Source organism: Zea mays, chromosome 9 (genome assembly GCF_902167145.1).
Source record: "Zea mays cultivar B73 chromosome 9, Zm-B73-REFERENCE-NAM-5.0, whole genome shotgun sequence".
Classification (NCBI taxonomy): Eukaryota; Viridiplantae; Streptophyta; class Magnoliopsida; order Poales; family Poaceae; genus Zea; species Zea mays.
In genome coordinates, this window is record NC_050104.1 from 38297007 (window position 1) to 38324237 (window position 27231).

Below are 27231 nucleotides of genomic sequence, written 5' to 3' on the forward strand. Positions count from 1 at the left end.
CATCTCTATATTACACGAACTATACTGAGTTCTTACGAAACACTGAAAACCAAGGGCGAAGATTGCTTTGTTCGACTTTGATCTCGCTCTCGCTCGCAACTCACCTCTCCCTCTCCACTCGCACCTCGCCGCCGTCTACCCGTCTGCTGTCCTAGCCCCGCTTCTGCCGCAGCCATGAACCCTTCCATGCCACCGCCTCCGCCGCGTAACCCTAATTCCTTTTCGTCATCCGCCTCCATGCCACCTTCTCCGCTCCCAAACCCCTCGCCGCCGACGGCACGGCCGGAGGCGGCGTCCGAGCCCGACTTGTCTTCAGCGGAGGTGAACGGTCGCGCTAACCCTAGCACATCCTCCTCGATGCCTCCGCCTCCGCCTCAAAAACCCGCCCCACCGGCACCGCAGATGGAAGCGAAGGCGGCAGAGGCTGAGGGAGGCGCTGTCCCGAGCCCGAGCGTGAGCGGTTCGTCAGCGAAGGAGGCGCCCAACAGCAGCGGGGCCTCCTCCGGCAACAACGTGATGGAGGAAGCGGCCGCGTCGCCGGTGGAGCGGCAGAGGGCTCGCGCGCCGTACGCCATTCCCGAGTGGAGCACCGCGCCGAGCCAACCCTTCTTCCTTGAGGTGCTCAAGGACGGGACGATCGTTGATCAGCTTGACGTGTGAGTTTGCAATTCCCATCCTTTCATCAGTTCTTTGTTAATTTAATGATATTTTTATTTCGTGATTAAGGTGTTTGGTTCCTTAGTCACCCTCCTAAACTTTAAGTGCCTGAACTTTAGTCTCTAGAGTTTCTATTTGGGCCCTGTTTGGGATAGCTACAGTAAATTTGGTGGAGTTGTTGGAGCAGAGTTGTAAGCCTTTAGAAGCTGGAGTTGTAAGCCTTTAGAAAACATTTAAATAAGTCATTTTGTTTATTATTTAAATAAAAAATATTTTTAAAACTAGTTAAATTGATATTATAAACTACAGCTCTACACTGGAGCTGTTTGGCAGTTCAGAAACTAAAAGTGACTAAACTTTTAGTCACTAAAGTTTAGGAGGTGGGAACCAAATAGCCCCTAAGGGCTGGTTTGTTGACCAGGATCACGAGGGGATACATAGGAGAGGAATCCCCTTACTATTTTGAAATGAGTTAACCCTCAATACCCAAATGAGCGTTAAGGATTTCTCCCTCATAGATCCCCTCGTGATCCCTGGTCACCAAATCAGCCATAAGTTGTTGTTTAGTTGTGTGAAATGAGTTAACCCTCAGTACCCAAATGAGCGTTAAGGATTTCTCCCTTATAGTTCCCCTCGTGATCCCTGGTCACCAAATCAGCTCTAAGTTGTTTAGTTGTGTGAAATGAGTTAACCCTCAGTATCCAAATGAGCGTTAAGGTTTCTTACCCTTTTTTTTGTTCACTGCTTTGGCTGTTGCTGCTGATATATAAGTCATGTTGTTTGTTGGCATTACCAAGATTAGAATTGGTGGAATGACCTGTATTACACATATGTTGCAGGTCCAAGAAAGGAGCTTACATGTTTGGTCGAATTGATCTGTGCGATTTTGTATTGGAGCATCCAACCATTTCTCGATTCCATGCTGGTACGTTTTAGCCATTCTCTTTATCAGCCTGACAGTCTTGACTTCGCCATAGTTTGCAAAAGGAAAATTTGGTTACAGCACTTATAAAATGGTGTTTTTGAAATGAACCATTACATGAAAACAGCATCCTATTGCTAGCAGCTAACATTGTGAAACCATCCATCCAAGCCTACAAGCCAGCAGCCATTTTCTTCCTCCTCCATCAATCTGCTACTTGCCCTGATTTTCTTCTCCTTGACCTCTCTCTCTCCCCCTCCCTCTCTCTCCAGTGGTGGAGCCAGAACTTTTTAAGTTGGGTATTCCCTATAGATATCACTGGTGGTTTGGATAAATAATTGTTTAATCAATTTGTTCTTCATTTTTCAAAACCCCATCTACATGAAAATAGCAATTGGTTGTTGCATGTCTATTTGTGTGTGCATAGCCTTTCAGCATGTTGGATGCTAGCACTACTCGCCTTGCTCAAGAATTGGTATTCTTATACTCTGTGCCGACAGCATGCCTAACCTAAGGTTTGGATCATTTGAGGAGTTGAGGAGATGAGGGCTAAAAGAGATGATGAGCGACAAGACTCGAGAATCAAAGAGATATGAGCGTGTTTGGATGTTGGCGCTAGCTTGTCCAACCTATTTGCGTCTGGTAGCGTGTTCTTTTGGATCAACACTAAATAATAGCATGCCCACGCAAGATGAGAAAAACACTGGCACACAGCTACACTTAGCCAACCAAATCCTTCACCAATGCTTGGCTAGCCAGTACATTGGCTGGGTAAGTGGATGATAGCTTCCAAACACACATAAAGCCATATATCATATTGTGACAAGGTTATTGATATGGGCTACCTCATAAGCAAGAAGACGGTGAACATGCTAATGCAAAGTGCAGTACTAGAAAAAAGAAGTAGCTAGAGTTTAATGGGCTGCTCAAGAACTAAAAAATCATTTCGATAAAAAAACATAAAACTATGTTTACATAGTATTTTGCAGAATAAGTTGGGTATTCCTGGGAATACCCAGGAATCATGCTGCATCTGCCCATGTCTCTCTATCCTTCCGCCCATGTCTCTCTATCCTTCCCTCTCACACAGTGCAGGCCTGCAACTTTCTACTCATGACTCCTAGCCGCCGCCTCGTCCCAGTAGCTGGCCTGCACATGCTATTGATTAAATCTCAACTAGTGATGGCTGACACTGACAACATAAGGCAAAGTAGCAATTTAAGTTTTCTTTGTTATGATACTTAACATGTGTTATGAACAACACCATGTTATTTCTCGAGGATCTAGCATTTACTTAAGACGCTATAACATATGGATGTCACTATGACACTATCCCTATATTTTAGGAAGCAATGTAAAAGAAAAACTTGGTAGACTGGTTTAACACTGTTGTGCAATTGATTTCTTCCTTAATTAAGTGTTTCTAGTATATTTCCCTTGTATAAAAAAATGTTACTTGAAATGCTCTCTTTATGGGCAATATTCCTCTTATCTTGATGTTTATAAATATATGGATTTTGTCACAACTCACAATGGATTTTTTGGTTCCTAAGCAGCCCACTTATGAATCACTTTTATGTCATTTTATTAGTTTTGCAGTTCAGAAATGATGGGAAGGTTTTCCTTTTTGATCTTGGAAGCACACATGGATCCTTTATCAATAAAAATCTGGTAATATGTATTCTGAATAAAATCTGGTTTTAATATTTTTATACTTTACACAATGAAACGACATTGATGCATTCTGTCATTTCACCTTGTTTTTTTAATCATAAAGCAGTGTGATTTGTGTTGGTATTATACCTGTACTCATATGTTGCTGTACTATATATTTATGATGTTGCACTGCCAATTTAAGAAGGGCAGACCCGGTGTAGTGGTGAGAGCTGTTCCACCGAGACACTAGGGTGTGGGATCAAAGCAGACTCTCTGTATTTACGAGGAGAAGGCTTGCCTTGTTTTATTCCTTCCTAGGTCCCACTCATGTGGGTGCCTTTGGCACTAGGTCTGCACTGCCAATTTGCACTGTAAATTTGCGACATTTATAACCTTACAAAAAAATTAAACCATTTGTATGAGATGCTTTGTTTTATGCCCATACATCCCATATCTTTTTTGAAAAGGTAACATCAGATTAATTTGTCACGTTCATTTGCTCTCGTACTTTTTACTTCTTTGAGTCACACAAGGGTTGTTGAATAGTATCTGCAATGCTAAAGCTGTAATGAGTAATCTCTTAAAGTTAACCTTTTAGAATCTTTATTTGGCTGGCCTTTGTTTCTATCTATTGTTTCAAGTTATTGGACTTCCCTGTTTATTGTCTTATTATACTTTTTGATGACATGTACTGAACTAGCAGATCAAGAAGAAGCTGTACACAGAGATTCATGTTGGAGATGTAATTCGATTTGGGCAGTAAGTAAGCTTGTTAACTAACTATTCGTCCATTCCTTGTGTTCAATTCTAGAGATCTTGTTTCTATTTTTTCTTTATCTTCCATTTCATATCCAGAAGTTCCTTCGTAAATTGCAGCACTGTGGTGTTCATTTATTCCCAATGCTATCTCTCTAGGGCTTCTTATGTCTGCATATAGACAACTTGGTTGCATACCGTTCTTATTTCAGAGTTAAGCACAGTCTCTGGTCAAATCAATACACATAGCAGGCATTGGTTGTTTGATATACTAACGTTAAACAGTTTTTATATCCTTGTGGCTAATGCTTCATAACTTCACCATTTCCTTTTGTTTTACTAGTGTTTATTGTTGTGTGTTTGTGTGAGTTTTGGGTGTGTTGTATATTTTATGTTCTTGAGTTCTAGATTCAATGATATTCTTGCTTACACAAGAAAAAATAACTAGGGTTTACTGTGCTTATGCTTTACACAATATGCATATTAGATTCTATAAACTAGGACTGGATTATAGACTTGACAATTGTTCTTCAAATGTAAATAGAAAGTAAGAAAGATTGCAGAAGGATATAATGTTGGTAAAATAAAAATGCCACTTTTATCTGTAATTTCGTGTCTTGTCTCTGTTAGTTCTTGTATTAAGTTAAATTTGCTTTCCTTCGATGATTACAAGATTGTACCTTTTGGGAGCCTGTTTACTATTGATCTCATGTCCTTTTTCTCACTTCTTGGGACTCACTTAGTTCTATGTATTAATTAGATCATCACGGCTGTACATTTTTCAAGGACCATCTGAGCTAATGCCTCCAGTAAGATTCTAAAGCTCAATCAACTCATCTACCACTCTTAAATTTTGTCATTTCTTTAAGTATCTATCCCGACTTGCATGTTGAGGCGAGTACTACAGTTCCTCCATAATCACACAGAATGATTCGACAATGCAACAAGTCAGCCTGTTGCTATCTATTTCTACCATGTTGCATCAACAACGAAGTCCTTTATTCCCAAGCAAGTTGGTCTAGGCTAGATACAAAGCCTACACAATAATAAAAAGGGGCGTACCCAGCGCCGTAGGCTTCCCGCAGTGTGCGGGGTCTAGGGAAGGGTATCTTTAAGCGTCAAGCTTTACCCGCATAATATGCAGAGGCTGGGGCTCGAACTTGGGACCTTCTGGTTACAGACGGTAGACTCTACTGCTGCACTAGGCCCGCCCTTCAAAACCCTACACAATAATAAGTAAAATAAACAAAACAATAAAAATGACACAAATATATTAGTTATATTATATTAGTATAATGAGGTTAAGTTTAGATGAAAAAGCAAACAAGAGTAAACACATCATGTTCCACTTTTTATTTGGTTATACCAATGATTTCAAGTCGCCTAGTCGCCTGGTCGAACCCTGGGACCGACCAGGCGACGACTAGGGCGACTAGTCGACCCCAAGTCGGTCCCTGGTCGTCCTAGACTAGTAGTTATACTTATATAGGTATATATATAAATATACATGTATACATTATATAAATTAGAACAAACAACTAGGATAAACAAAGTAACATATTGCTTCATTGTGATTTGTGACTTACCTTAACCTGATATGTGACATGTGACATCCCATAATGGAGTACAGAGAAGGGGGAGAAGTGGGGGGAGCAGGAGGAACCTTCAGATGACGTGCTCATCTCGTCACTGGTTCGCAGCCACCGCCGGTTGGAGACTGCAACAGTGCAGCAGGTGAGCAGGACTGCAGGAGAAGGGGCAGGGGACGCAGGGTGCTGTAGCCGCCAGCAATCAGGAGTCCAGGACTGCAGGGGCGGTGCCAAGAGAGGAGAGGAGACGTGCAGGTTGGAGACTGTTGGTGGCTAGGTTAGAATAGGAGAGGAGAGGGTACTCTAAATTAGACTGTAGATGGGCTAAAAAAGGCCCAATAACTAAACCCTAGCCTGGACGACCAGGACACATAACTCGGACGACTAGTCGCCCTAGTCGACGATTAGTCGGACGACCAGGATGACTAGGTCTTCTAGTCGAGTCGTCCAACAAATCGTGTCCTAATTGCCGACCAGCCCGACTTATCGCGATTAATCGCGATTAGTCAGACGACTTGAAATCATTGGGTTATACTTCTGATATCATATTGATTTATTCAATGCTAAATTAGAAAAACAAATGCTATATGATTTGTTTGCCTTTGGATTTCACCACTTTTTTTAGGTTCTTTCGAGCAGTGTTTGTGTTAGATTGTTAGTGCGTATTGGGCCTAGCCCAACCCAAGAGGCCCATTAGGGTTGTAACCCAAGGTTATGTAACCCTATCTCCTATAGCTGCAGTGTATTGGATTCTTTCCTCTATCATGGCATCCTAAGATAGGCTCTCCTTGGAGCATTGCCGCCGCCGCCGCCGACACCATGGCCGTGTGCCCCCTCGTCCTCCGGCATTGCCGCCTCCTCTCTCTGGCTGGCGCGCTGCCCCCTCTTAGGCCTTCGTCATGTCTGGCGTGCTTGTCTTCAGTCGGCGCTGCCCTGACCATAGCCACCGTGGGCACGTGCACAACTGGCGTTTGTGTGGCTGTTTCTTAGCACCATCGTCGCAGCCCCCTCCTTCTCTGGCTCGATGGCACCCTGGCCTTGCCTAGCGCTGATGCGGGCTGCTTCCCCCTGATGATGTTATTGCCGTCCACTTAGCCCTTGCTGTTGCCATCGCCGCAACCAAGTCTGTTGTGCCGTTGCTCTCTCCTGGGAGCATGAGCGTGCCACCATTGATGCCCTTGCACGCCAGCTTACTGAGGTCGAGGAATAGCTCGAGGGTGGGTCACCGACCCCTTCCTCAAGTCTGATGATATCAAGATATCGAGGTTTCCTAGGCGTACGAGGCAACTATCATAGCCAACCTCCACGCTTAGGCGGTTGATGTCCAGAACATTCGATTGTTGGTTCCTATCCTCCTCGACCCAACCTCCACCTACGCTCGCTGGTGTGACCTTGTCCTGCTTACCTTGTAACACTACACCCTCGATGACCATGTCCTCACTGACACTCCTATCTTGGCACCAAATGGACAACTTAGTCCTCCTGGATCCTCGACACCGTCACCATCGAGCTGCAGGATATCGCCCGCGAGTGCGTTGGCATTGCTCACCAGTAGGGATGGCATTTTTACCCACGAGTTCGGGTTCGGGCACAAAATTTGACCCGCGGGTCTCGCCCGTACCCGATCCATGATAAAATCGGGTCGGGTACCAGTTTTACCTCCTACCCGCGGGTTCCCCATGGATATCCGAAATCAGTCACTCTATTTTTTATAGCCCACTAAGAACCGACCCATCCTTTAAGATACAAGTGGGCAGACCGACCATCTCCGCTCCACTCTACCAGCGCAACGACATCTCGTACGTGCGTGTATACCGGCTTAGATGCATGTGCAAGGTTTTCAAGTCGATAAGTCGAGTCGAGTCGACAATGTACCGACTTGGTGACTAGTCGATAAGTCAGTCGACTAGTTGTCGACTTGCCATTATAGTGGTTGTTTTGCCTATATAATGGCTTCATATAGACAATATAGCATTTATATATGAAGAAAGGGCATGTTTTACCTCATTTGAAGCCTGAAATTGAACGAAACTGAAATAAACAGCAAGTCTTACCTCATTTGAAGCCTCAAACTGAACCAAATCAGCCACATAAGTGATAAGTCATAAACTCATAAGTCATAACAGCCATATATAGACATATAGTTCAAATTGGAAATCAAATAGCAACAAAATATAGTTCAAACTTGAAAGGAAATAAGCTCCATTAGATAGCTAAGCTGCTGCTACAGCTAGATAGATACTAGATACCCTAAATATCTCCCAAATCAAGATTATCCATTGCATTTTCTTCACCACCAGCACCAGGTTTAGTTGGACTGCTATGTGGGGATTCACCAAAGTCATCCACTTCATCATCATTAGGCATGTACTCTTCATCATCTTGTTCATTGCCCTCGTTGTCTTGCTCTTCCTCTTCCATAACTCTCTCCTCCTGTTTAGCAGCAGCTTGACAACACATTGAATAAACAGACTCATATCCGGCTCTTCTTGGGAAGTTGCGACCTTGAAGTGAACTGGAAGCACCGATTGCATCATCCACATGAGCCCATGCAAGATCATCCCCTTCTCTAACTGTTTCATTTTGATTGTCCACCCACTCATTGTCCCATTGGAAATCCTCTAAAATTAAAGGGTTACCAATATTTCCCTCTTCACGCAATCTTTGGAACCTAGCTGCCATCTTTCTATTGTATTGGATATAAACCAAATTGTTTAACCTTTGGTACTCCAATCTGTTCCTTTTTTGGTTATGAATCTGTGTTAAATAATGAATCTATGGGTTTATGTTGTACAATGGGCCTTTGGGCTGCTTGGGCCGAACTGGGACACAAGTCGGCTGACTTGCCAGACCAAGTCGACGACTAGTCGATTGAGAATTTCCAGTCGTTGGCAAGTCGCCCGACTTGCCAGAAAAGTCGAGCCGACCTCACTAGTCGAGATCCCAGGGCCGACCCGACGACTAGTCGATGACTTGAAAACAAGGTGCATGTGTGTGGTGTACTGGTGTGTACCGGCCTGCACCAGCTTGGCCATTTTTTCTCTCTCGAAAGCTCAGGGGAACTGCGCCTTGGAAATTATATTGAGTAGAAGAAAACGGTCTAAATAAGACAAGAAAATACAAGCCCCTTACGGGGCTAGCAGCAAGCATAAATAAAAATGTCCATGGAAACCACACTAAAAACTACTTAGACACCAGGCAATGGAGCTGCCTAGGGATGAAAACGGGATGGATACAGGGTCATCCCGTATCCTACCCTAATGTATTTATCTCGGATACGGGACCAGATACAGGTAGTTAAGATTTGGGACGGATATAGGACGGGACCGGGTAATAATCCGGGCGGGTAAGAAACGGATAACAGATACTACTCGGGTAGTTACCAGATAATTGTCGGGTAGTTCGTCCCGATGATATTAATTGTCCAACCACCCAACAAATACATAAATTAAGCAATACATAATCATGTATATGATAGATCAAATGTAGGAAAGGAAATCGATAAATTTGACATCATGCAGTTCAAAGTTACTAATTACAAGAACATTGTAGAACCAACACCGCAATATTAAAAATTCATAAAATATTTTAGTTTCACTAAAAAATTGTAAATAAGTTACAAAAACAAATAAACATTTTATACGAAGATAACTCAAGTCCTCATATGAAAATGATAAAGTAAAGTACTGATTATGTTGAAACTTGGATACTTATAGTGATTTCACATGTAACTCATATAAATAAGTGAACGTGAAATGGAAGAAACACGACCATCTTATAGATCTTATGATCCAAACATTTTTTATGGTTATATATGAACATATGTTGTGCCTCCGTAAAATTTCATAATTTTTTGAGGCTATTTATATATTATTAATTTCTTGTCGTAGAAAATCATCAAAGTACAATTAAATCCATCAAATAACGTAGCGTCGACCGAAAATTACAAATAAGTTACCAATACTAATAAATAGTCTATACAAAGAAAATCTTAAGTCTCACGTGGAGATAACCTTAAGCCCCCCACATAAAAATAATAAAGTATATTAATTTAATATAAATTTGGACGCCTAAATATATGTTTAAACAAAAAATGATGTACTACAAAGTTATAGATCTCTTCGAGCTCTACAATTTTCATATAAACTTTATCTTCATCCGATTTCATATGTAAAAAACTATATTATTATGCAGAAAAAGGAAAAACGAGTACCCGAATTCCGGGTATTCGTATCCGACTCGAATATCCGGGTATTTACCGGGTAGTCCTCGTTCTGTATCCTACCCGAATTCGAAGCTACATTATCAGGGTATTACCCGTATCCGTCCCGAATATAAAAATACCCGAATCTGTATCCGAAAAAAACGGGTATTTGCACTATCCGTATCCGGTACCCGACGGGTATACCCGACCCGTTTTCACCCCTAGAGCTGCCAAATAGGATAGACCCTTGGCCCTAGCTAATTCCCATAATCTTCTCTCATCTTTAGCCTGCCTAAGGATAGAGGGAAGAATGGGAGACTGACCATCAAACACACATCTATTGAGATGGCTCCAAATCAGCCAGGCCCCCAAAATTATAAGAGAATTTAGCCCTTTCTTGACCATCCCTTGAACTGCTTTTGAAGACGCCTCCCACCAGCCCAAGTAGGATGTAAGACCAGGTTGAGGAGCACGGCCGTGTCACCCAAACTTTCTAAGCAGCATATACCAGAAATTCCTTGCAAGCACACATGAAATCAGCAGGTGGTTAAGAGTTTAAGGTTCTTGGTCATCGATTCTGAATTACAACAGTCAAAATCCATCCAATCGATCGGTCTCTGTCACGTGGTACGTGTCGCCGACTCTTGCCATTCAGCATGCACGACCCCATCAACCTGCTGCCTAGTAATCATATCATAGACTACTATTACATGGAGTTTGGGTCAACACCGGATCCGAGCAGATTGCAATACGTAGGCAACATACCCGACGAGTACGGGTACAAAATTTTACCCGCGGGTATAGTCACGGGCGGGCAAGAGTCATCCCCGCGGCTATTGTCGCGGGCGGGTATTTACTCTACCCGACCTGAACCCGACCCGTTGCCATCCCTACTCGCTAGGCCTCGGTTGCTATTGAGGACCAGTTCCGTAGCAACCGTGAGGCCCACACCCTCCATCTCGACGTCACCTACCCTAACTTTGTCCAAGGGGACCTCTCCATCACTAAGTACTGCCACCATATGAAGAGCATGACAGACTCCATGCGTGACCTCGGTGAGCCCGTTTCGGACTATACCCTCGTTAATATTCTGAGGACTTGACGAGTGTTACGATCATGTACTTACTTGGATCACGCGATCAGTCCTTCCACATTTTCCATGTTCCACATTGTCCACAACGATCTCATCTTCGAGGAGCTCACCAAGGTGGCTCAGGTCGCTCTAACACCGCCACGTCCCTCTACAACTGTAGCTCTAGCGGGAAGCCCTAGCATCAGTCCTTCCACTATAGCACTTGGAGTCTTCTTCTCGTGCTTGCTTGCTCCATCGGTGTCGGGAGCCCCTTGTCTTCCTACCAGCTTTGGTGCGGGTGGGAGCCACCATCGGTGGAGGGGTGGCCGTGGTGGCAGTAGCGAGAAGGATGACGCTCCCTAGCCGTCACTCTACAACTTGTGGATTGGCCACATCTCTATGTGGACTAGCCATGGGTGGTTTGTCGCTATGCCCACTGCAGCTGCAACAGCTGGTCCTCCTTGCTTTACCCACGTTCGGTAGCTCTGGGTGTCCTCTTGGATCATCTCCTATGGCTTTTCCGGCACTGTACCAGCCTCCACTTATGTTGGAAACCCTAACCCTAAACAAGCTAGACTGTTGTATATATATAATGGAGATAAATATGGGCTGGGCCAAAGCCCATTACAACAACAAACACAATTAATCTAACACCCCCCTCGCAATCGAAACTGTAGCTGTGGTAAATGTTGAGACTGGAGCAAAACTTTGAGAACAATGAGGAGGTAAGACCCTTGGTGAAGATGACGACAACCTACGAGCTTGCCGGGACGTGATAAACATGGGCGTCTTTGACAGCAACACACGGATGAAGTGGAGGTCAATCTCAACATGCTTCGTGCGTTGATGTTGGATAGGTTTGACGGGGAGGTAGATAGCGCTGGCGTTGTCACATTATACCGGGTGCTTGTGGGAGGCTGTTGTGAAGCTCCTAGAGAAGCTGTCGCAACCAACTCGCCTTAACCACCCCATTAGCGACAACTCGATACTCAGCCTCAGCACTGGAGCAGGAGACCATCGGCTAACACTTGGAGGACCAAGAGATTGGCCCAAGAAACATCGCATAGTCAGAGGTTGACCGATGGATGTCTGGGCACCTGACCGAGTCAGTGTCGGTGTAAACGATCACTCGATCAATTCATGGGTGGAGTAGCGTCGTAGGTTGAGGCTGTAGTCGATAATGCCTCAAAGACACCGAAGGATTCGCTTGACCGCACTCAAGTGCGGTTCACAGGGATCATGCATATAAAGGCAAACATGCGGAACAACATATGTGATGTTAGGTCTAGTGAAGGTGAGATACTTAATAGCATCGGCGAGGCTCTGGTAAGTGGTAGGGTCACATACAAGATTGCCATCACCATAGAGCTTGAATTGTATGTCGATCGGGGTCGTACAGAGCTTGCAGTCCAGCATGCTAGCTCACTCGAGGATGTCCATGGTGTACAAACCGTTGCTGGATGAAGGGGTCCTCAGAGTGATGCTCAACGACAATCCCCAGAAAGTGTGAAGGGACCCAAATCCTTTATGGCGACTCATGCTGAAGAGTGGTGATGATCCGGTGCAGTAGAGCCAAGGAAGAGGCAGTGAACACGATGTCATCAACATAGAGGAGCAGCCGAGCACGTACACAGTGTCACTACCACGCCGGTAGATGAACATAAATGTGTCTGACTTGGCCTCAACAAAACCAAGAGAGAGTAGGTATGCAACGAAGCGGGTGTACCAGGCGCGAGGAGCTTGCTTCTGACCATAGCTGGACTTGTCGAGCTTGCATACCATATCGGGGTGAGCAGGATCAACAAAGCCAGCAGGTTGACTGCAGTAAACTGTCTCAGTGTGAGTCCCATGAATAAAGGCATTCTTGATATCCAGTTGATGAACTGGCCCAAAGCGAGAGAGTGCCAAAGTGAGGACAATACGAACGATAGTAGACTTCACGACGGGACTGGACATCTCATCGCAGTCATCAACAAGACACTGCGTGAAGCCCTAGAGAACCTAGCGGGGCTTGTGTCGATCCAGAGAGCCGTCTGCCTTTTGCTTATGTGTCCAGACGCACTAACTAGTTCAACCCAAAAACTTAAGCTGTTGAGAGACGATAGGAAATCCACTTATACACTTCAACACCCCCACTCACGTGCAGTCAGAGAGGAAGGCACAAATGTGGAAATAAAGGGGCGGATGCACAAATGAAGTGTCTACCAGGATTCAAACTTGAGACCTCTAGCTCTGATACCATGTTAGAAGCCCTATTTCAGCACTGCAACAAGCAGTGTTCTTAAGGCGGTAAGGCGAGGTGTTGGATCACCGCCTGGACGCCTAAGCGAGCAAGGCACCCATGATTCTTCAAGCGCCTGGACGCCTAGGCGACACCTTAAAAACACTGGCAACAAAAGTTCGCTATGAAGGATTTGGGTCAGCTTCACCATTTCTTGGGTGTTGCAGTTGAGCACCGCCTCCCACGTGCAATTCCTTCATCAGTGACTATATATTCTAGACATACTTTAGCGCGCTGGCATGGTGGACTGTAAGCTGTGTGCCACGCTAGTGGATGCTTCGACAAGGTTTCCTCAGGTGCTAGTGCTCCAGTAAGCGACCCCACTGTCTACCGAAGCCTTGCGGGGGCTCTTTAGTACCTCACCTTCACTAGGTTGAACATCTCCTATGCTATTCAGTAGGAACGGCTCCACATGCATGATTCGCGAAGCCACATCTTACTGTTGTGAAGTGGATTCTCTGGTACTTTCGAGGTACTCTTGACTACGACATTCTTTGATGTTCCTCGCCGGTCGAACTCGTCGTCTACACAGACGCTGACTGGGCAGGTTGCCCGAGCATGCATAGGTTCAGTTCCAGCTACACCATGTTCCTTTGGGGCATCGTCGTCGGAACAACATCCTGTGATCTCCTGCTCGAATGTCAAGGCCGGACATCTTGCAGTGGCAAACAGTGTGGCTGAGGCATTCTGGCTCCGCCAACACTTGCAGGAGCTCCATGAGACCACGACCCCCTCACTAGGAGTTCCCTTGTCTGCTACGACAACATCAACATAGTTTACCTCTCCATCAACCTCATCCAACACCAACACACGAAGCATGTTGAGATTGATCTCCACTTCGTTCGTGAGTGCTTCGCCATCGGGGATGTTCGAGTCCTCTACGTTCTGACGACTTCGCAGTTCCCTGACATCTTCACCAAGGGTCTACCCTCCTCGGTGTTCTCGTAGTTTCGATCCACTCAACATTTCTCTTGGCTAGAGTTTTGACTGCGGGGGGTGTTATACTTAAGTGTGTTTTGGGCCTAGAGCACGACCCAAGAGGCCCATTAGGGTTGTAACCCTAGGTTAATGAGTTTAGGCGATGGTTCTTAATGAGTTTAGGCGATGCGTTTAATTTGGGCCATGGTTCTTAATGAGTTTAGGCGATGCGTCGTCATTCACCCCCTCACAACGGCTAGGTGCATGGCGAGGCGACGCCTTAGACACATTGTAAAACAAACTTAGAGTCTACTAGTTGACATGATTGGCGGTAGTCCATAATTTCGCTCTCCACATTAGAAAATAAGATGATGAGTAGTGGACAAGAAAATATTCAAGGTTCAGAATCTTTCAACAATCAACACCCAATGCTTGGCTCTCATCTCGCTATTCATCATCGTCATCAGCATTGTAGCAGTATCCAACTATTCTCCCATCTTATTCCTTAGTTCAGTGCCTGCCTGTGGACATGAAGTCACATCTTCATAGCCACCAGCTAGATGTTTGAACCTTTTAATTCCTCCTAGAATTCTTTTGTCGCAAAGCTTACATGTCAACTTATCTCGCTCCTTAGGGTCTGCCCAATATCCATAATCCCATCCAGGATCATTTGAGTTCAGGACCTTCATTTTTAATTTTTATCATTCTTGGGATCATATGCAGCTGGATTCTCCACTTGTGTTGTTGCTGTTGGCTGCAGAGCAGGGAAGAGCCAAGCCCACTCTGTTCACATGTAAGATTTAAGCAGAGCCAAGCCAAGCCAAACACAAACAAGCACTAGAGCAGAGGAAGCACAGGCAACAGAGCAGAGGAAAAGGGAAGATCTGGGCACTTTAGTGATGAAGATTGAGCAGGTGCTGACTGGAGAGAGGAGGGGAGAAGCAGAGTACATATGTGTGGAGTTTGGGCGGAGAGGCGTGGGTCATACAACCGCGGAGGCATGCGGAAAGAGGTGGTTCAAAGGAGAGGCGGGGCCGCATGGATCGCGGACCAATGGAGACGCACATGAACGAGGTTGCAGACAAACAGAGATATGTGTCACCGCTTTGCAGGGGATCTGATCATGTTTCTTCTGCACCGACTTCTTTCCCTTTTTCTTTCTTTGTTCCTTCAATCGTTCCTCAATTAACTGATAATAGTCAATTGGAACCCTTGATTTCTCGCCTTATCACTCGGTTTCCCTATCATTTTCCTGCATGTCTGCCCCTTTCGCGCTTCCCCTTGGATTCACCACCTGCCCATCCCTCTTGCGACTGGTCCCTCTATTCTCCATGAGCACATTCCTATGGTGGACTGCTTCCATCCTTCAGGATGCCCAGGCGACGTCATACTCATACACAGGCTGCTAAGGCGAAGAGCACACACACAGGAGACAGGACCGCACACACACCTGGATGACTAGGCTACACCTTAAGAACCATGCTTCAGGCTACAAAGGGTTCTGAAATGTGTCTTATAGAAACAATTTATTCCAGTGGTAAACTAAGATAATTTGTCAAAATGTACGGACTCTTTTATATTGAATTATAGGTAGTTTAGTTATCCTTCTGTAATTATGTTCACTGGAACTGTTAGACTTGATGCCTTTTAATATTGTGAGACCACCAGTCCATTTTGTCATGGGGAATATTTTCAAATCCTGTAAGCACCTGCAACCTATCCTATTGTTTCAGTTTCCTATATTCATTTGCTTCTTTTGCATGTCAGGAAAAAGACTTGCAGAAGCTTCGGGATGCTAGAATTCAGCAAGACATGCTTGATCGTGAAGCTTCCATTTTACGTGCAAAAACTCAAGCAGCTTTGGCAGAGGGAATCTCATGGGGTATGACAGATGATGCAATAGAAGAGTCTGCAGAGGTTAGTTGTTTATTTACCACAGCTGGTTGTAGTTGTTTATTTACCACAACTGGTTGTGTTTTTAGTTTTAGATCAGAGCTTTTGATGGAGCTATACTCAAGTTTAATCTGCGCACCACTTTCCTAATTCAGCTTCATATATTGCTTTGTATTTTTACTGATCATGTTCTTGGATCTTAGGATGATGCAGATGAAATTACTTGGCAAACCTACAAAGGTCAGCTTACTGATAGACAAGAGAAAACTCGTAGCAAGATAGTAAAACGAATGGAGAAGGTAAGCATTTGTACTGAAATTTCATATTCTTGTACATTGTTGCAAGTTCTTATTTATCCAGTACTCTACTTGGGTGGAAAGTATAATATCATTTCATGTGAATGTGCCAATAAACACTAGGACTCATACGCAGCCTTTTCCAGTTTAATTTTCAGTTGATACTCTTTCAAACATAGTCACCAGAAACCTGGGTCGATGAGTGATGTGGATTGCAGGTCACAGTTATCTAAAAATGAAGGTCAAAGGGTCTTAATGAGAAGTTCCAGTACATGGGAACCCTCAATAATGAGGATTTCTAGTACATGGGAACCCTCATCAAGCGCTAGTGTTCACGAGAACAAAAGAAATAAAAAATAATAAACTGAAGACACAGACAATTGTAGCAATTATGAACCACATTTTATGCAAAATATTCATCAAACATCTAGAAGCGTACATTGATGTCAGTGCTAACATAGAGAGCTCGAGCGGATCAACATCGCCGATCTCCTCCACCTTGCCCTCCACCATGCTCGTCATCGCTTGGCCACCTGCCCCTCCATGCCCTCTGCCACTCCTGTCGACCTACTGTACACATTCCTGCATTGGCTCTAGGATGCAGTGGCCTTTTAGGCGCGCTGCAGTCCAGTGGCATCGGTGGCAACGACGACTATGGTGGCTGCAGTCATCGCCGTGGAGGTGGTGTCCGCTCGCTGGCCCTCTCTAGGTGTCAGGGCCCGAGGAGGCCCACGGAGGGGTTGCGGCAGCAGCAACCATGGGCCCTTCAAGGGGGATTAGATAAGGATAGTTAGAGATAAGATTAAAAGATTAGTTGAGATTATTTATGAGATTAGTTGAGATTATCTAGGAAGGTTATCAGTTAGTTTGTTGAGAGTTTTAAGGAGATAAGTTTCTCTAGCTAGACAGGGACGGCCATCCGACCTATTTTTGTAATCAATGTATGAGAAATAATGTAAGCAAGAATTAGAAGGGAAAACCCCTCTTGCTCGCCCGTGGGCAGAGGCCCCCGACTGGCGCCCTGTGAACAGTAACCGCGAGTACGGAGTACCACACCACCTCCACCAGCAGCTCCATCCATCGAATTCCCTCTCCAATCCCTCATCGATCTAGCGACCATAACATCTGGTATCAGATAGCTTGGGTTTCGATCCGATCTCATGGCTTCTGCTGCCAATTTCGCGGCGGCGTCCTGGCAACCGGCGTCCCCATCTCCATGGAATGTGCCACATGCCACCTTCGTCACGCTGTCCTGGCAATCGACGTCCCCATCTGCATGGGCTGCGCCACATGCCACCTTCGTCACGCCATCTTGGCAACCGACGTCCCCATCTCCATGGGCAGCATCGCCTGCCAATTTTGTCAACACATCCTGGACGTCGGCGTGCCCATCTCCAGGGACAATGCCAAATTTTGTCACATCATCTTCGTTGACGACGTCTCTGTCTCCATGGACGACGCCAATAGAGGCAGCCATGGCTCAACAATCACCAGCTCCATCGATGGGGGACTTGTGGACCAACATAAGGGCTGATCTCGCAAAAATGCAAGACTCGCTCCGGATGGTTGAGCAGGGGCTGCTGCAAATCAAGGCAGCAGTGCAACATGAGCAGCAACAGCTGGCGTTGTTCGCACGGCTCCAGACGTCGGCGGCTGTGGGCATACAGGATGCTGCTTGTGGCTTCCTTGCACGATGGAGAGTGCGAGAGATGCACCGATAGATGCTCGAGGCAGCCTTGGTGACGGTTGACCGCGGCACACGGGGGCGCGACCTCGCCCTGTCGGCCGACCATCAGCAGCGGCATCGAGCCGCTATCTCCAAGTGCGAGCACGGTACGTGTCCCGCGGGCGACGAACTTCAATTCTACGACAACGGCGGTAGGGAAGGCACTCCCCTCGTTATTGGCAAGGGCATACTGTTTAGCGCCACCACATTCCGCTACCGACCGCCACGAGGGCGCCTCTGCTGGTTATTGTTGCGACCTATTCCAGGTGCCTGTCCATGTGCTCCCCTTTCGTCCAGATGGCGTCCATGGGATACAGGTGGCTGCACACGTGCAAGTCCAATGCGCGGAGGGTGTCCGCCTTATCTTATAGGGTAAAAAAAATTCAGATTCAGAATAATAAGATAAGCCGAGATGTAAAAGGCTTGTCTTCTAGGTGTCTGGTTTTGGGTTAAGTAGACTCGATCTTTGAGCACCCGTCATGCTGCAGCTCGAGGACGAGCTGCTTGTCCAGGAGGGGTGTAGTGTCAGGGCCTAAGGAGGCCCACGGAGGGGCTGCGGCAGTAGCAACCATGGGCACTCTAAGGGGGATTATATAAGGATAGTTAGAGATAAGATTAGAATATTAGTTGAGATTATTTAGGAGATTAGTTGAGATTATCTAGGAAGGTTATTAGTTAGTTTCTTGAGAGTTTTTAGGAGAGTTTTAAGGAGATAAGGATCTCTAGCTAGACAGGGGTGGCCAGCTGGCCTATTTATGTAATCAATGGATGAGAAATAAAGTAAGCAAGAATTAGAAGGGAAACCCCCCTCTTGCTCGGCTTTGGGCAGAGGCCCCCGACCGACGCCATGTGAACAGTAACCGCGAGTACTGTTCACGCATGAACAATACCGCACCACCTCCACTAGCAGCTCCAACCATCGAATTCCCTCCAATCCCTCACCGATCTAGCAACCATAACAGTAGGCTACATCTATGATCCATACACCATATGCATGTAGCCAGCCTCATCACTGGGCTCCTTCGATGGCCGACAGGGCCAACAACAGATGTTCACCATGCTGGCCGGTGTCCAACTGTTATGGTCGCTAGATCGTTGAGGGATTGGAGAGGGGTATCGATGGGCAGGAACATCGGTCGGGGCCTCTGCCCACAGCCGAGCAAGAGGAGGGTTTCTCCCTTCTAATTCTTGCCTACTTTATTTCTCATCCATTGATTACATAAATAGGCCGGCTGGCCGCCCCTGTCTAGCTAGAGATCCTTATCTCCTTAAAATTCTTCTAAAAACTCTCAACAAACTAACTAATAACCTTCCTAGATAATCTCAACTAATCTCCTAAATAATCTCAACTAATCTTCTAATCTTATCTCTAACTATCCTTATCTAATCCCCCTTGGAGGGCCCATGGCTGCTGTGACTGTCGGAGCCCCTCCGTGGGCCTCCTTAGGCCCTGACAACAACCCTGTGGACCAATTTCACCCACACATCGCGCCCCTGCCCATCCTGCCGCCGCAGCACCGCCTCAAGCTACTCCCCTGGCACACCCGAGCATCAACAATTCTCTAGTGCCCACAACCCACCTCTGATTGAGTGGTTGACCCTGGTGCTTGTAAGCACATGACGCCCAATGCTGGTCTCCCTTAGTTCTTATAATTCTCCATCTATCATTCTTGGCAATGGTTCTCTCCCTATCATTGGTGTTTGTCATAAAGCTTTGCCTCATAATTTTCATCTAGGAAATATTCTTGTGGCACCTAAATATTAATATAAGTCTTATCTCTATTCACCAGTTTACCATCGACAACTCTTGTTCCATCAGGCTTGACCGTTTTGCCCTCTCAGTAAAAGATCTGCTTTCTAGGAGACTCATCATCAGGTTTAATAGCCTCAGGCCACTCTACACCATCCAGTTACTAGCATCCCCATCATCTCACCTTGTTGCTTCATCACCCACGGTATCCTGGTTGTGAAACTCTTCATAGGCTTGCTAGTTCATCATTTATATCATGTAGTAAAATACCTAGTCACTCGATATGCCACTCATGTCAACTAGGTCATCACTAGATTGCCTTTTACTAGTTATTCATGTGGAGCTCTCAATAACTTTGATTTAATTCATTGTGATCTGTGGACCTCTCTAGCAGTGAACATTTCTGGTTACTAATATTACTTGGTTATTCTTGACTCTACGCCTCAAGTATGAGACATTTTCCACCCTATAACTTCTATGGGGCTATGCAGTTCGGATGCACCACTATGAGCGTTCAGAGTGATAACAAGTGCGAGTTTGATAACTCCCACATGGTCTTTCTTTCTCTCGAAAGGGGTTGTGTTGCACATGTCTTGTCTCTAACATAACCTCAGAGCGGGTAGGGCCGAGAGCATTATCCGCACCACTAAGGCCGTGCTCAGTAGATCGTGCATATGGCCGTGCAAAGCACTGTTTTGCACTGTATGTTGTACATTTTAGAGTGGAGTTTGAAATGAGAGATGAGATGAGTAAGGCCGCTGGAGATAGCCTAATAATGTCGTTCGCACCTTACTCCATGTCCTATTGGGTCAACGCTCTTCACACTGCCACACATGCCATCAACCTTCTGCCCACTAAAACCTTGTAGTCGCAAAAGCTCTGCCTGACATCCACCCCACACAGTATCAACCTTAGGATTTTCTGTTGCGCATGCTATCCTAACTTGCCCTCCATTGCGCCACACAAACTGGCACCTCACTTTGGTATCTGTGTGTTTCTAGGCTACTCCCTAGACTGCAAAGGCTATCAGTGCCTCAATCTCTCTAACCATGTCATAATCTCCCAACTTATAGTCTTTGACGAGTCATTTCCGTATTAATCTACGTCCTCTAGCCCTTTCTTCACAAGTTCGTGCTCGTCTTTTTCGATGATATTTTAATCTACTGTTCGTCGTGGTTCCAGCACCTGCGTCATGTTCATCTCATCCTTGAGGCCCTTGATGCACATGACCTCCACTTGAAGTGGTCAAAGTGCTCCTTTGGAGCGTTGTTGGTCGCCTACTTCAGCCATGTTATCTCTGCCAACGGTGTCGCCACGAACGACGACAAGGTGGAAGTTGTCTCGTCCTGGCCAGAGCCCTGCTCGCCCTAGGGCGTGCGCAACTTCCTGGACTGGTAGACTACTATCAGAAGTTCATCCGGGACTTTTGGCATGATCACTGCGCCCCCGACACAATTGTTGCGCAAGGATGCCTTTGCCTGGATGCCCAAGGCTACGGAAGTATTTGTGGCACTCAAGCACGTCCTCTCCACGGGGCTAGTCCTGCAAATGTCAGACTTGACTAACAGTTTGTTGTCGAGTGCGATGTTAGAGGTAAACAGAGTGGTTTTGCCGGAGGTGCTAACCTCAGCCATCATTGCTTGATTATATAGAAAGATGAGATGAGTCACATTGATTACATAACAGCTCATTAGAGCTTAGCTAATCAGATAGGAGCCTTGGCAGCCGCACACACCTGTTGAGCTGCTCAAGGTCTTTAATGACTATAATTAACTAGCACAAGTAACTAGGAGAGTGCTTAGGAAACAGGACTTAATAACAACATTTCTCCCCCTAAGGCCTGTTTCAACTGATCTTGATCTCCTTGATCCCAATTCTGCTTCTCATATCTTCCAACTTGGTCTTGCCCAAGGCTTTGGTCAGTATATCAGCAAGCTGATCTGCAGTGGGAATAAATTCTGTTTTGATGCTACCTTCTTCCACACAGTCCCTGATGAAGTGATGCTTGATTCTAATATGTTTGCTCCTGTCATGGAAAACAGGATTCTTTGCCAAAGATAGAGCAGATTTATTGTCTACTCTAAGTTCCACCACCTCAACTTCTCTTCCCAATAATGCTGCAAACAACCTTGACAACCACAAGGCTTGGGTTGCAGCTGTTGTCATTGCCACATATTCAGCCTCACAGCTTGACAATGCAACAACTCTCTGCTTGATAGATTGCCAGCTGACCAGACTGTTTCCAAGGAAAAACAAACATCCAGTAGTGCTTTTACTTGTATCAATATCTCCAGCCAAGTCTGAGTCACTATAACCCACAAGTCTTGCCTTGCCTGTCATTCTAGTATAGCATAGTCCATGATCTAGAGTACCAGTCACATATCTCAAGATCCTTTTTACAGCCTGAAGATGTTCAGCTGTTGGCTTCTCCAGAAATCTGCTAACATACCCTACAGCAAAAGCCAAATCTGGCCTTGTGTGCACTAGATATCTCAGACTACCAACTAGTCTTCTATACTGAGTTGGATTTACCTCCTTTGCTGTACTTTCCTTGCTCAGTTTCAACCTTTCTTCCATGGGGGTGGTAGCTGGATTACAGTCTGCCATACCACCGAGCTCAAGTATCTTCTTAGCATAATGAGTCTGTTTCAGAGTAATGCTTCCCTCTGATTGTCTTACCTCAACCCCAAGATAGAAAGACAACAGACTCAAATCACTCATTTCGAATGTCTGCTTCATTTTTGCCTTGAAAGCTTCAATCTTCTGCTGATTGACTCCAGTGATGATCAAATCATCAACATAGACTCCAATTATCAGCAAAGAATCACCTGAACCTTTCCTGTACATGGCAGCCTCATATACATTCTGCTCAAAACCCATCTGCTTGAGAGTCAAGTCAAGTTTGGCATTCCACGCCCGAGGAGCCTGTCTTAGGCCATACAATGCCTTGTGTAACCTGTACACTTTCTTCTCTTCTCCTGATACTTCAAAACCTGGTGGCTGAGTAACATAAACCTCTTCTTTGAGTTCTCCATTCAGAAATGCAGACTTCACATCCATGTGATGTACTGTCCAACCTTCTTGTGCTGCTAGAGCAAGTAAAACACGTACTGATTCCATTCTTGCAACTGGTGCAAAGGCATCTTCATAGTCAATCCCTTCCTTCTGAACAAAGCCACGGGCCACAAGTCTTGCCTTGTGCCTGATCACAGCACCATGTTCATCCTTCTTCAATTTAAACACCCACTTCAATGAAATTGGGCGATGACCTGGACTAGGAGTAACAAGTTCCCAAGTCCCATTCCGCTCAACTGAGCTCAGCTCTTCCTTCATTGCTGCCTGCCAATCTGGATCATCTTTTGCCTCTTCATAGCTTGTGGGCTCACCGGCATGAGTGAGGTTTAGTTCTGCAAACAACCTCTGTGCCGGCAAAGGGGTTGGCTGATTACCAATAATATCATGGACCTTCCTATAACGAAGCTCTTCACCATCATGATAAGCATCCACCCTTTCACTATCATTCTCCAGAGGAGTCACATGCTCTATCTGCGGGCTTGCTGGAGCTGGTGTAGGTGTTCTAGGTGACACAGGCACCTCTGTCTCCACTGCGGATTCCTCTGCTTCTGCTGCAGACTCTCCTGCACTCACCAAAGGGAGACTAGGTGATGTAGGATGTGGCTGAAGAGGTGGTGAGGGCAACACTGAACTTTCTGCTTCAGGAAACTCTTCTGCCCATGGAAACTCAACAACAAAATCGCTGCATGCTGCCTTTGAAGTACCTGCTGCCGCTGATGCCCAGTCCCAGCCACGTCCTTCATCAAATACCACATCACGGCTGACTCGCACGCGCTGGGACACTGGATCAAATACACGATATGCCTTGGCCCCTTCTGCATAGCCAATGAACACTCCAGCCTTACCGCGATCATCAAGTTTCTGGAGCTGAGTAAGCTGCCGGGTATAAGCCACGCAACCAAATACCTTGAGATGGCCAACTGTTGGTGCGCGGCCATGCCATGCCTCATACGGAGTTACATTCCTCAGTGCCTTTGTTGGAGATCGATTCAGAATATGCACAGCCGTCATCACAGCCTCCCCCCAAAACCGAGAAGGCATCTGGCGTTGCTTGAGCAGAGCTCGTGCCATGGCCACCACAGTTTGATTCCTGCGCTCAACCACACCATTCTGTTGCGGTGAATAAGGAGCACTGTAATGCCTTTTAATACCTTCATTGGCGCAGTATGCGGCGAACTCCGCGACGGTGAATTCCCCGCCATTGTCGGTGCGCAGGACCTTCAACTTGCGCCCACTTTCCACCTCTGCTGCCGCCTTGATCTTCTTGATTGCTTCCGCCGCTGCGTCCTTGGATGGCAGCAACACAGCCCACATAAAACGGGTGGCATCATCGACGAGCAGCAGGATGTAGCGGTTGCCCGCCGGTGTTGCTGGCGTGACTGGGCCACACAGATCACAGTGCACCAATTCGAGTTGATTCTGGGCACGATATGCTGCTGCGGCCGGAAAAGAGCGCCGCCTCTGCTTCGTGGTGACACAAGTGTCACATACCTGCTCCACATGATCGACCACCGGCATCCCACGCGCCATCTCCTCCTTGCTGAGTCGTCGGAGTGCATCGAAGTTCAGATGGCCGAAACGTTCGTGCCACTGCCATGCCTCAACATCCTTGCGCGTCGCGAGACAGATAGGTTGTGCAGCCTCGAGGTGCAAAATGTACAACCTGTTCTTCCCTCGATGTACCTTGGCCAGCAATCGGTGATGATTGTCCCAAATGTGGAGCACGCCATGGTTAATCACAACCTTGGACCCTCCTTCATCAAGCTGTCCCAAACTTAGTATGGAGTTCTTCAGCGCTGGAATGTAGTAAACGCCGTGAAGAACTCTCTGCTCACCGGTCTTAGCTTGAAAAATGATGGATCCAACTCCCTTGATTTCCACCTTCGATGCATCCCCGAACCGGACCGTTCCTCGAACGCCAGTGTTCAGATCAGCAAAGAGTTCCTGACGCCCGGTCATGTGATGTGTTGCGCCAGAGTCTAGGTACCAACCGCTGTCCATATCTTCTTCATCCACGCCAAGGTAGGCACATGCACGTGGCTCAGAAAGCTCGACGTGCTGCGCCGTGTAGCTGTGCGCCGGCGTGCTCTGCTCTAGGCTGATAAAGCCCTGTGCCAGAAACAGAGCACCATCTTCTTCACATTCGGCGTACTGGACGCGCGCCTCATGCCTTCCTTGGTTCCCGCCACGCTGTCCAGCCTGATTTCCACCGCCGCGACCTCCACCACGGTTGCCACCGCCGCGGCCAGCACGGTTTCCACCGCCACCGCCGCGCTCTGCATCCTCACGGCGCGGCTGCGGACACTCACGTGCCCAGTGGCCTTCCTGGTTGCAGTTGAGGCAGGTGTTGGGGCCGACACGGCCAGCAACATTGCCGTCTCCTCGTCCGCCACCACGTCCACCTACTCTGCCTCGTCCTCGTCCACCACCGCGGCTGCGTCCACCGCCACCGCGCTGGTTCCTGGAACCAGAGCCACATGCATCGTCTCCCTTCTTTTCCTTTCTGCATCGCGCTTTCCACTGCGCCTCAGTGTACAACAGCTTGCCATTGATGGCCACCGGCTCAGTCAGTATTTGTTCTTCGCGATTGTCCACTGCCTTAAGCCTTCCAGTCACCTCCTCAAGAGTCAGTGCCTCAAAATCAAGGAACTGCTCAATGGCGACGACGATCTGCGAGTACTTGGCCGGCACCGTGCGCAGGAATTTCTCCACCACGCGCTCCTCGGTGATGTCCCTATCGCCATGGATGACAAGCTGCTGGTGCAGAGTTGACAACCGCACAGCAAAGTCATCCACTTGCTCACCAGGATTGACGCTGATGTTCTCCCAATCACGGCGTAGGCGCTGCAGTGTTGCTCGACGGACCTTGTCCACGCCGATGCGGGTCGCAGCGATGGCGTCCCACGCCTCCTTCGCCGTAGCCTTGTCGAGCAATGGGAGACCCATCTCCTTGGGTACAGCCCCGACGATCACCTCCAGTGCGCGTCTGTCATCGCGGAACTGGACAGGACCGCCTTCAATGGCGTCCCAGAGATCGCGCGCCTGCATCCTCAGCTTCATGGTCTGGCTCCACTCGTAGTAGTTCGTCTTGTCCAGCATTGGCCACGACGTGCCGCTGCCGGAGTCGCGGTACACCACCCTTCCTTGCGGCGACTCGTAGCGAGCGCCGCCACGGCAGCGCCTTCGGTCCCGTAGTGGTGACTGCGAGCGCCTCCTATCTCGCGGTGGAGTCCTCATCCGCTTGTTCCTCTCTGTCTCCTCTTCCTCCTCCCAGTCCTCTTCATCTTCTCCCTTCTCGGCGGCGATTTCGGCCCGCAGCTCCTGCGCCGTCCTCGCCGCTGCCTCTGCTGCAGCCGCTGCCTGGACTGCCAGCGCCGCTGCTTCCTCTGCAGCCTTCAGGCGTGCAGCCTTGCTGGAGAAGTCGTCCAGCTCTCCTTCGCTGGTTCCCTTGGCCTTGAGCCTGGCAGCGCGCTCAGCAGAGGTCGACATGAGTAGAGAAGAGAGGAGTCGGCCTTGAGACTCTCAGGTGTCTAACCTAAGCTCTGATACCAAATGTTAGAGGTAAACAGAGTGGTTTTGCCGGAGGTGCTAACCTCAGCCATCATTGCTTGATTATATAGAAAGATGAGATGAGTCACATTGATTACATAACAGCTCATTAGAGCTTAGCTAATCAGATAGGAGCCTTGGCAGCCGCACACACCTGTTGAGCTGCTCAAGGTCTTTAATGACTATAATTAACTAGCACAAGTAACTAGGAGAGTGCTTAGGAAACAGGACTTAATAACAACATGCGACACTTTCGATGTGGGTTTCGGTGCCGTTCTCCACCAGGGGGCCGGTTCTCTGACCTTCTTTAGTTGGCGCTTCGCCACCTGTCATCACAAGCTAGCGTCATACGAGCATGAAGTCATAGGCTTGGTTCAGGCTAAGCGGCATTGACAACCCTACCTCTAGGGTCGTCGCTTCCTCGTTCGCACCAGCCACTACAACCTCAAGTTTCTCTTGGACCAGCAACTATCGACTGTTCCCTAGTACTAGTGGATCATCAAGCTATTCAGCTTCGGTTTTTGTGGTCAAGTATCGTCTCGGTCGCCTCAACTTGGTGGCAGATGCCCTCTCATGCCGCGACACCGGCACTAGGGACTTTGCAAGCTGCACCCCTCTCTGGGCCCTCGCTCCACCTACTCAACGAGACTGTGCCACAATCACTAATGATGAAGAGGCTGGTCGCCTCCACAAGTAGCTCTAGGATGCAACTCTTGGTGTGCCATAGCGGACCATCGATGACTTCTTTCTCCATGGTAAGCACGTTTTCATGCTGATACAACTTGACTTATTGTAGCAGGTGCTTGCGCTGGCCCTACCACTGACCTTGAGGGGATACAGAAGGCCTTCTAGCGATTGCTTATGGAATTCTACATCGCCGACGACTG

General features: G+C 47.1%; 1 protein-coding gene across 1 annotated transcript in view; it reads left to right on the forward strand.

Annotated features, from left to right (window-relative positions):
- Positions 1-27231, forward strand: part of LOC103638266 (kanadaptin) — a 31635-nt gene continuing 4404 nt past the window's right edge. Inside the window, exons 1-7 of the mRNA XM_008661229.3 lie at positions 1-656; positions 1497-1582; positions 3171-3250; positions 3939-3994; positions 4752-4800; positions 15823-15972; positions 16152-16247. Coding sequence (XP_008659451.1) covers positions 175-656; positions 1497-1582; positions 3171-3250; positions 3939-3994; positions 4752-4800; positions 15823-15972; positions 16152-16247 — 999 coding nt within the window. The 5' untranslated portion in view covers positions 1-174. The remainder of the gene's footprint in view (positions 657-1496; positions 1583-3170; positions 3251-3938; positions 3995-4751; positions 4801-15822; positions 15973-16151; positions 16248-27231) is intronic.